Source organism: Parasteatoda tepidariorum, chromosome 7 (assembly GCF_043381705.1).
Source record: "Parasteatoda tepidariorum isolate YZ-2023 chromosome 7, CAS_Ptep_4.0, whole genome shotgun sequence".
Lineage (NCBI taxonomy): Eukaryota > Metazoa > Arthropoda > Arachnida > Araneae > Theridiidae > Parasteatoda > Parasteatoda tepidariorum.
Window position 1 is genome coordinate 91589489 of NC_092210.1, and position 11366 is coordinate 91600854.

Genomic DNA, 11366 nt, shown 5'->3' on the forward strand with positions numbered 1-11366 from the left:
TGAAGTAATACACTAATGATTATTTCCAAAATGATGGTAAGGTAAACATCTTTCAAAAAAGGACGAAAAATCCTAAAATCTTATGAGGAAAAAAAAATAAAAAAATAAAAAAAATGACGGGAAAACTAATCGAATTTCGTTCCGGTTTTTTGGTTTTCCGGTTTTCTGATTTCCGGATAACGGGTTCTGTACTGTACTATACAACTTTCTTATTTTCTCGCGACTGAAACTGGTTTGCACTTGTTTACGCTCCATAGGATAATTCCGTAAATAAGTGTTTCTCAGACATGCTATGAATGTAATTATTTGACGCATTTATTCAATCTTAAATTCACAACCTTCAACGTTTCTAACAGAGTTATGATGTTTGCCAACGAATTAAAACAAATATTTAAAAAAAAAAAACATTTAGACGTTTAAAAAAATTTATTTCCTCTGCATCATGTGCAATTTAAGAACTATTTTAATTGCACACGCTGACGCAATTTTGCATAAAATGAGCTATAAAAATAAATATTTTAATGCGTTTCTCATTATTTTAATACGTTCAATATTATAGTAGGTGTTATTTCAATATGTGTCTGTTCAATATAGGTAGTTGCCGGCCAGGTGTGGTTAGCGTGACTGACTGTGAAGCCAATGGCTGCGGGTTCGAATTCCGCTCTGGGCATGGATGTTTCTCTCTCTCTGTGTTGTCTTCTGTAGTGTGAATGTATGAAAGTGGCCCACCCTATGAACGGGTATTTGTGGCAGTGTGGCGTGGGTAATGTTGCTCGCCTCCGTGACTTTGGCTCACAGGTGCCCACTGGGTAGCGATAAATGAGCAACACTTCCGGCATCTTCTACGGCGAAGAACGAAAGTTCAGTGCCTGCCGTTATTAAAAAAATATATATATAGGTAGTTAGAGTCATGGTGGCTCAGGGGATAGAGCGTTCGCCTTCCAATGAAGTAAACCGGGTTCAAGTCCCAGCGATGGCTGGTTAATACCAATTCCGCATCCGGTTTGCACTGTAATGACGGAAAATATCCTAAACGGATCATGGGTTAGCGTCCCCTTGCTGCCAGGCTAATTATGAAAAGTTTTCGTGGTTTTCCTCTCCATGTAACGCAAATGCGGGTGAGTTCCACGAAGGCAAATTTCTCCCAATCCAGGAGTTCCCTTGTCTTCAGGATTGGGTTCAAAATGACAAGGCTGCTGCGTTAAACGTTAGTAGCCGTAAACACAAAAAATTGGTTCGGCTGTTCAACGACGGTTACAAAATATAAAATAAAAAAATACAGGTAGTTAGTTCAATATGTTAATTATAAAATGTTTCGCTATCAGGCAATATTAGAGAAGTGTATTTACGTGAATGGTCCGCTTTTAACTTTTCATTTCTGCCCAACTTATAATTCAATTTGCTTCAGCCTTTCTCAACTCACCTCACGTGAGGAAAAGGAAATTTTCATTCAAAAATGCGTAAACATGCGCGTTAACTATTCATGCTTATGACTATTCACTCGCTTGATATTTCAGTTCTTTTTTGCTGATCGGGTTTTACAATCTGCATGGTTATATATAATAAAAAGAGGGTTAATAAGAGGTTGAGGGGGCTCCACCTTCTGCCCTCCCCGTAACTACTCTCTGAGTTCCCTCCAGATAGCTTTGAACCAGAACTCCTCTCATTATACACATTTTACTCTAGTCTTCAGTCTAGAAACATCTTGTCAGGTTTTTTTTTCAATTCCTACTATCTTGTTCACACTATATCTTGTTCAGTCGTTCATGAAATACTTTTTATTGAAGTTATACTTCTTATGCGACTTCCAACAAGGTTGCGTTAAACGTTTAACGCTACATTTTTATTGGCCGGGAAATCCAGTTTTCCCTAATTCATTTCCATATTGTTTTGGTTTTCACTAGCATAAAAGTATTGTTTTTCTATAAATATTTTTTTAGTTTGTTTTGATACACATATAATTTAATAGGGTAGTATTTTTTATTTTCAAACTTAGTGGATAACAATTGTAAAAAATGAGTGAAAATAATCCCACGGACAATGCGACGGATTTAAGGTTACGTGAAGGTACGTCTCTTGTGAATATCAATTGTTTGTTAGGTTTTCTCTTTTCTAATTGCCATTTATGTTTCACCAAATGCAGCCATGAGGGATATTAAATTATTTATTGCAAAATCTTTATTGCCACTATCCACTGCAGGTTCACAAGCTCTGGCAGATGGTGAAAAAATTGATTATTGTGAGCGGCCTGTGATCCTTGCAGGAGATGTGAATTTCTAATTACCTGAAGCTGAAACATTATTAACCTTCCTTAAAGACAAATTTGGATTGGAAATGATAAACGGTAGAAATGATCCAACAACCAATGGGGTAACTACCATTGATGCAGTTTTTGCAAGAAATATTGAAAAAATAGAACTCAAACATTTCGTATCTTACTTTAGTTATCATAATCCCATTGTAAATGTTATAGATTTGGATATTTCTCCACTCGAAAGTGATAATTAAAAGATGCGATCCATTGCGAATTGTAAGCAATGTTAATAAAATTTGCCTTAAAGAAACAATATGATTTCACTGAAAATCAATTTCTACCCCTTCCTATTTTCATTTCCACATTACGAAGTTTAACTTCTTACGGGCGGAGGGACTCCACGCACTATTTTTTTTATTCAAGTTCAAATACATTTTTTGTTGAAATTGTAGTGGATGATGTTAATTACAAAAATATTAATTCATTCAGTAAACTTAATTTTAATTTTATAGGGGAGAAATTTTTTTTAGTTATTTAATAAAAAGTAACTAAAATAAAATTTTTCTTTGTTGACAGGAATTGATTTAAAATATTACTTGTTTATGTACCTTTCAATGAAATTTATATCAGACACAGAAAAAAATGTACATTTTTAACATATTTTATTTTTTATGGGTGAATTCGGGACAGTAAAAATATGGGGGTCGTGATCTGGAAAATAAGATTCAGATAGAGCAATCGAAAATTTGAACTGTTCATTTCACTTTTTGCATATTTCGGCGTATGTCGAGAAGTTTTAAATCGACACAAATGCACACATTTATAAAATTTGTTTAATTCCCCGTAAAAAATTATGTTTAATAATTATTTAATTATTGTTATTATTTTATTGAAATATAAGCGAAACAGTAAACCATACAAATTTTTATGAAACATGCAATTTTAAAAAAATATTCGAGTTCTGCTTATTTTGTTAATTTCAAGTTGTATATTTCTTTCTGTTATCTACAGGTTTGTGTTTTGTCTTCGGAGCCAAATATTTATTTTCATATTATGTTAGATTGTTGTTTCTGAAAAAGAAATAGAGAGAGAGACTTCACTTACCCTCAACCTCGTAACTTTTCAAGTCAGCCTGAAATATGAAAAAAGGAATGGTGATTAATAATATATATGGGAAATTAAAAGTATAAATTCAAATATAACGTAAGCAGAGGACTTGTGATAAGATTGTTGTTGCTTATAAGGGAGGAAGGAGAAGTTTAAGACATGCTTACGTAAAATCACCTAAGTTAAAAAAATGTCACAAAAAAATTTATAATTGAAAAAAATTCAAATTTGGATTTAAATTTGGGGAAAGTCTACTACAAAAAACCCCAACAAAACAAGGGTTGGGGTCCATTGCGAAAGCATGAGAGTGGTTTGGTATTGCGTATTTTTGCTGTCAAAAGGGGAAGGGTTGAATACAAAATTGGCTTACGCACAATTTGAACAGCCCTATAACAAAGTATCATAGAATTCTCTCCAGTAGTAATTTTGAGTGATAACACGTGTTTTTAATTATAAATTGCAAAATTTCATTTTACTTATATTGAAATTAAATGAATTTATTGATCTTAGGGTCAGGGGATGAGAAACTTTGTTGGCTCCTACGACAATCTTAAGGACCAGCTCTCGAATTTCATCAGTTGTTCTCTAGAACCTTCTAATCATTTGAGGACAGAAAATATTCGCATGTGTTCAGCAAATGTCTTCGTTTTTTTCTCTCGAAATTTTTTTTAATTACTTTTGTTTTTACACGTATAAAAAATATCAAAATATATAAATAAAAATTGCCCACGTTTCATTTAAATAAGATAATTTATATAGGTGTCGCAGTGGACTGATCGCAAAGATCCCAGTAAAATATCGAAGTCAAACATCTCTGGTTGCGGTCAATAAGCGACCACTTTAATCAGCCTGCATAGGGATCAAAGGGTGTGCGGTCCTCATTAAACTGTTCTACCGTAAAGTGTTCGATTTCACGCGCAGATCATCGGGCTACCAAAGAAAGGGAGTACAGAGGATCAAAATTGCGATGGCATGTCTTCGGATTCTCAGGAATGTTTCCCAGACCGTCGCCTATAGCCAATTATGCAGCTCTAGTGCGACGTAAATAAAGTACCAAACTTGCGTTATATACATGCAAGCAAAAAGCAAAAAAGCACCATAAAACTAAGTGATTAAAATTCTGATTATGTACTCATTCATTTCACATCTGTTAAACATATGCCGAATATCAGGCATCAAAACTAATACCTTTTTTCTGTCTACGCGATATATCCCATCTGTTGTAACTTTCCTTTTCTGGAAAGGATTTTATATATGAGTCATAAAATCAAGATTTTTTTTATAAAACCTATAACTCCTAATCAAGTGTACCAGGTTCGAATCCCAGAGTTGGCTACTCAATACGCTTTCTGTTCTTGACTGGCACCGATTACAGTATGACATAAAATATATTCGCATTAGTAGATGGAACAGAATCCTTTTGCCATGGGGTTAACCATGGAAGGTTTTCCTCTCCCATTCAAAAATCTCGCAGGAAGACTAGTTGACTTCAATGCTTGAACTAGGAGTTTCGTTGTAAAATTTTTGGTGGGTTAAGTTCAAAATTTTATTTATAAAAGTTTCTATCAAACGTTCGATTGATAATGTAAATATATCATTTAAATTTTCTATGTAGTTGTTCCTGATGTAAAAAATTGATTTTTAAGTTTTTTTACTAATTAGTTAATTTATATTCGGAAAGCCCTGAATAAACACATTTTTTTTCCTTAAAAACTTTGCTAAATTGATAATTTGAAAAATGTATCATTGCATTTAAATGAAATAAAAAAAATTCATGGCAAGAGGTTTTTAACTGAAATATTAAATACTAAAGGACAAAATATTGGTTGCAAGCTCATATTGTGAAATTCATATATTAAATAGTGTTGTAGCATTCGTTTAAAAATTGAGTAATAGATGAACGCTGAAGTAATGCTTCTTTTTTGAAATTGAGATGATAAAAAATGAGAAATAAATTACGGCATAGATTAGAAACATATGTAGACACATGTAGACTGCTATAAATATATATAGATTTCCCAATGTAATAATAAGCTAACTCAACATAACATTTTTCTTCATCATGAACAAATGTTTTAAAATAAACACCATACTCTTTTTTTAAAATGTAAATCAGTCTATGATTTTTATATATTCAAACATTTTAATTTTCATTGTGGAATAATAAAATTAATTATGATCTTCAACAAAATATTCGGACAATCTTCTTTTCCTTTTTTTTTTTTTTACTTTTCTGTTATGCAAAAATATTCCAACATTCTTATTTTCTTAATTAATTCTAATTTTTAATTATATGTATCTACGAAATATTCCAATACTTTATTTTTCTTATTAACAGTTGCTCTAAGTTATGAAAGAATAGCAAATATTAATGAAATATCTTAATATTCTTTTAAATTATTCATTAAATTAATTATAAATTTGTTCAAAATGCATTGGCAATTTCTCTTTCACTTACCATTGAGATTTCCTTATAATTTCCAGCAGACGAGGAAGAACAGAAACGGGAAGCTGAGATGGCAGTCGGATTGGGACTGTCACAAGTTTACGATCTCTACACCTTAACTCTCAGTTCACGCAAAGGGGGCGCTGCCGGCGATTATGTCACAATGGAAGAAATAGAAACTCTTCATCTCTCTCTGCTTTATTTGTTCGTATCTTTTGATTTGTCCCATTCCATTCATCTTTTAGGTCAAGGATCACCCCTTTAAAAACAGTTTAAGCTCTTCCTTTGAGAGTAAAATAAAAAAAAAACGAGATTATTAACCTCCCCAAATTACCTCATTCATTAGTTTCGCTCTTTTAATAAGCCCTATTATCATAGTGACAAAGATACATAGTGGTACATAATACAGTCGGAATTCTATTTAATGAATTTCCATTTGGCGATTTCTTTCGAGGAACCGAGAACATTTTGCAAATTTCTTCGTAAAATAACTTTCAAACAGGCGAAGTGAATTTTCTATTCAACGAACTTTTCTAAGAGATCCACTTTTCCTAATTCCCAAAATATTTCAGAACATTCCAAACTTGTTAACGCATTTTATGGGGGAAAACTGATTTTCTAAGCCACTTAAGAAGCTCTTAGAGAAAGCAGTAAAATCCCTTTCCCTTTTTGTTTGTATTTCAAACGAAAAACTCATGCGAAATTAACGGATTTTATCTGTAGCTATTAAACTTAAGAACGCATTGTAAGTAATGTATGTTTAAAATTACTTTTATAATAAATGCAGCTATAATTTTAGACATAAATTTAGCTTTTTTTTAGTTGAAAATATATGTAGCATGATAGTGTAACACCGGATAATGTTTTGCTCGATTCTTGTTTTCCATGCAGATTTCTTTTATGATTAAGATTTATAAATACTAGTTTACAAGATGAAGGTGTATTAATTGCTATTTTAATTACATCTCGGTTTTATGAATTTAAAACCTGTTTTGTGTTGTTTAAGTATTTCAAAAGATGATTCTCTACTTAGAAAATTTTCCATATAACGCGCTTATTATCGGGATTTTGCGACTTCGTTAAATAGAGGTCCGACAGTGACACAGTGAGTAGATATGGACAGGGCCGGATTAATCTATAGGCACACTAGGCACGTGCCTAGGGCCTACGAAAAGCTTGGGAGAAAATTTTTTTTTGACAAAAATAATTTAGCTTTAAAGACAACAAGTGTATTTTGCACAACATTATAAAGATACAAATAAAAATATAATATTTTTCGGTAATAAATTATTTTGCAGAATCTTATGATCTAATATATTACTTTTTTGCGATTTTTGGATTCAGATAAAGTTCGATAAAAAAATTTGTATATTCAAAACCATATTAATAAAAATGTAAAAAAAAAATATGCAAGAAAATTTTAGCATATATTTTGAAAAGAAGGGAGGAGTGGGAGAAGGAGGGGAGGGCCCAAAAACGGCTATGCCTAGGGCCTACGAAAGGTATAATCCGGCTCTGGATATGGACTGCTTTCAGTACCGTCTTTACGCATGACACACACGGGCAGTACCCGGGAGCACTAGGCACTCAGGGCCTCTTGAAAATCTTATTTTTTATAAATTGTATTAAAAAAAAGCAACATTGACAAATTTGATTTAAAAAAAACAACAACATTGAGTAAACAACAGTGTCTTATATTTTTTTGCGTTCGCCTTCCAATGAGGTGAACCCGATTCGAATTCCAGAGATGGCTGGTTGATAAGAATTCTGCACCCGGCTCGCATCGATCCTCACAAAAATATCCTCACTGGTAGACGGATCATGGATGGATTCGAGTCCTCTTGCCGTCCGGCTAACAGTGGGAGGTCTTCGTGGTTTTCCTCTCCATGTAACACAAATGCGGGTTAGTTTCATCAAAAGTCTCCATGAAGTCCCCCAATACTTGATCCAAGAGTTCCCTTGTCTTCTGGATTGGTTTCAAAATTGCAACTCTACGGAGTTGAATATTAATAGTCGTAAACCCTAAATTACGTCGGCTGTTCAACGACAGTTATAAAATAAAATAAATATATTGCACTGTATAAAGTGGATATTTTATTTTTCTTCCTACAAATAGTGATTATGTTATGTCATAATGTCGCTAAAATGCTTGACCACTACCAAATCTGTTAAGCAAAAAAGGATAATTAAATAAAGTAATAGTTGAAATAGTTTAGAATTAGACAGCCCAATAGCAGAGCAACTTTTAAACTAGTTATGGCTGATGTGCATGCATTGAAAGAAAGACTGCTAAGTTTAACAAATATTTCATACCATTTAATTTTTATTCGACGTTTTTCTATGTAAATTCTTAATTATCAGGTTATGCTTAGACAGTTTTATTGTTTTTACACGTCTAAAGCCGATTTGCACTTGTTTACGTTCGTATATCTATTGGCAAAATCAGACGATATATAATATAAATTCGACGGTAGGATAAATTAGGAGATATATTAGATAAATATAGAACATTTATTACATCAGGTACGATATTGTTATATTGTAATAATTAGAACAAATTATTTGACATACTGTAGCGTTTTAATAATCGCATGTTTTGCACGAATTTATAGGCAATACTTTTATATTTAAACATATATGTAATGGATTTTTATTCAAGAGATTTTTTATAAACTTCTTATTTGTATTTATTTTTAACGTATTGCATTATAATGTTAAACCAACTGTAAACAAGCCGTGTAAAAACAATAAGGCTGTCACCTGGCTAATAATTAAGATTTGACATTACAGAGCGTTTGATAATTTGTTATTACATGTTATAAAGGCCAAAAACATTTCTGTGGCCGGGAGTCCTAACTACAATTAAAACGACCCTGACTGCTTGGAGAAAAAAAAACATATTCTCCGAAATAAACCGGGTTTTATGGGAAGGAAATTTTAAAAATTGCTTGTTTTTTCTTCTTCCAGGAATTTAACTTGACATTTAAAACAACGCTCTCACATTTTTCAGCAGAAGTCATTATTGTTTACGCAGACATTTTACCTCAATCTTTGATCGAACCAAAAAATTATGTCACTTTTTTAATATCTTGTATATGATTGCTGTTAATCTACGTCGCACTAGAGCTGCACAATGGGCTATTGGCGACGGTCTGGGAAACATCCCGGAGGATGATCCGAAGACATATGCCATCACAATTTTGATCCTCTGCGGAGGGGATGGCACCCCCGCTTCGGTAGCCCGACGACCTGCGCGCGAAGTCGAGCACTTTACGGTAGCACAGTTTAACGAGGACCAATACCGCACACCCTCGGTCCCTACGCAGACTGATCCAAGTGGTCACCCACCCGCACACTGACCGTAGCCAGTGATGCTTGACTTCGGTGATCTGCTGGGAACCGTGTCTTAACGATCAGTCCACTGCGGGACTCTTGTATATGAAAATTTCCTTTTTAATAACCATAATTTAAATGAATATTTTGACTTATATTGTTCGAAAGATATTTATTTTCAAAGTCATAAGAAAGTTCAACAATACTGAAAATGAAGAGTTTTTCTGTCTAACTTCAGCTAGCGTCCTGGATCTTTGGACAATTTATAAAAAAAAGAAGAAAAAAAAACAATTTTAGTCCCCAAAAATTGTTCAAAAATTTCAATTAGATCGCTCTCAAGCGATATATAAAAAAATAGAAGTTTCTGATTGATTTAGAGATAGTGTCAGTCATATAAATGAAACTGCAATCGATTCTGTTCTTTGAAATATTTTAAAGATAGCATCAGCGATGTTTGTTTGCTTCATTAAGCATAAAGAGGGAATTTGTTGTACGTTCGTTTACATTTAATTATTTTTTACACGTTATGTCAGATAAACGGAATGATTACTGTGAGCGTAGTAACATAGGCCCGACTACGTTACCAAATTTTTATTTCTTAAATAGTCTGAAACCGTGCGGTTTATTTTGTTTAGACTTATTCTTTTAAAACGTGATAAATAAAACCAAGCAATTTAAAATCATCCATATTTAAAATTCAAAAAAAAAAAAAATGGTATGTACAGAAAAGCAAAATATTTGTTGGTGAAATAGCACTATAGGAGAAAGATAAAAAACAGCCAGTGGCACCAATGATGCTTGATTAACTTGGGTAAAAGATACGATTTAGAATTAAAAAAATATACTTCATAATTCAAAATTTTTTCCTCCTTAATTTAATTAAATAATAGAAATAATAAATAATGATTAGAAATTATTTTTTATATGAAATTATCTTTAGGTAAACGGGTCTTATAAGTGGGTTAATTTTTTTCTTTGAATTACTTAATTAATTTGAAAAATATAACTAAAAACACAAAAAGGGAAATTAACATCAAGGGGTACGAACTTTGGATCTCTCTCCTGACCAAACTACGGGGACCCTATTTCCCAGATTGCGGCTACCCCTTACATTTTGAAGGTTAAGAATCCATATATGTAAAAATAAATACATGTTTATTCAGAGAAAGTACTTTTTTGTGTCCGATTTCATAACTTAAAATATCGTCTGCACTAGCAAATTAGCATACTTAAATTTAGGCTATTGAACTGCAGTTTGTGCCCCGATCTACGAAATTCTAATTAAATCAAAAGTTGTTAAAGGTAATCACTTTTTTACTTTGCTTAATGTACAACACGCTCGTAAAAAAAATGGGTTACGCTGAATATCTTTTGATCTAACTATCGGATCTTTACGTTCTAAGACTCAATCATAATAATTCGATTAAGTGACCTCAGATTATGTATAATAAATATGCTACTTAATTAGTGCAGACGATATTTTAAGTTGCGAAATCAGACATCAAACGTAATTTCTCGAAATTAGCATAATTTTTTCCCCGACCGATTCGGATCTCCAAAATAATGGGGGTAACCCGAACACGATTCTAATAGTTAGGCTAGAGCCTACCAAAGCGGTTTCTGAGAAATCGAATACAATGTGACTTCGATGTTCGTGTCATTAAAAGTGGATCAATTCTTATTTATCTCAATCCGGTATTTATTTACATTTTATTCTTATTCACATATTTCAGTCCCTGGACATATTATTTGACGCACTATAAGATTCTATGTAAAGTTATAATTATCAGGTGAAACTCTATACAGCTGCATTGTTCTTACTCGCATTTGTTGACGCTCCTCTATCAAATGGTTAACATTGTAATGCAACACGTTAAAAATAAATACAAATAGGAAGTATATAAAAAAAATCTCCTGAATAAAAACCTATTACATGTATGTTTAAATATAGAAGTTATTGCTCATAAACTCGTGCAAATCATGTCATTATTAAAACACTGCAGTGCGTTCAATAATTTGATCTAATTATTTTAATACTAGGAGGCTCCGCCCCCTGCTCGCTGAGGCTCGCCAACCCCCGAGAATTGCTACGCAATCCTATGTGGTTCACGCGGTGAACCATGGCTCGCTGCGCTCGCTCGCCAATGAACACAATGTTCTAGCACAAAGACATAGTATATTATCATCAAAGACATAGTATTTTATCATCAAAGACATAGTATTGTA

The 11366-nt window shown here is 32.8% G+C and overlaps 2 protein-coding genes across 3 annotated transcripts in view; both read right to left on the reverse strand.

The window, feature by feature from the left end:
• Positions 1 to 6040, reverse strand: part of LOC107441001 (myosin light chain 1) — a 26185-nt gene extending 20145 nt beyond the window's left edge. Inside the window, exons 1-2 of one of the 2 annotated variants that reach the window (XM_016054121.4) lie at positions 5820 to 6040; positions 3359 to 3386 (exon numbers count right to left, since the gene is read on the reverse strand). In XM_016054121.4, the coding sequence (XP_015909607.1) occupies positions 3359 to 3386; positions 5820 to 5822 (31 nt within the window). In that variant the 5' untranslated portion in view covers positions 5823 to 6040. The remainder of the gene's footprint in view (positions 1 to 3358; positions 3387 to 5819) is intronic. The other variant, XM_016054122.4, reaches the window with a different exon arrangement.
• LOC122272596 (monocarboxylate transporter 12) overlaps positions 1 to 11366 on the reverse strand; it is a gene marked incomplete at its 3' end in the record, with an annotated part of 552146 nt that overhangs the window by 507369 nt on the left and 33411 nt on the right.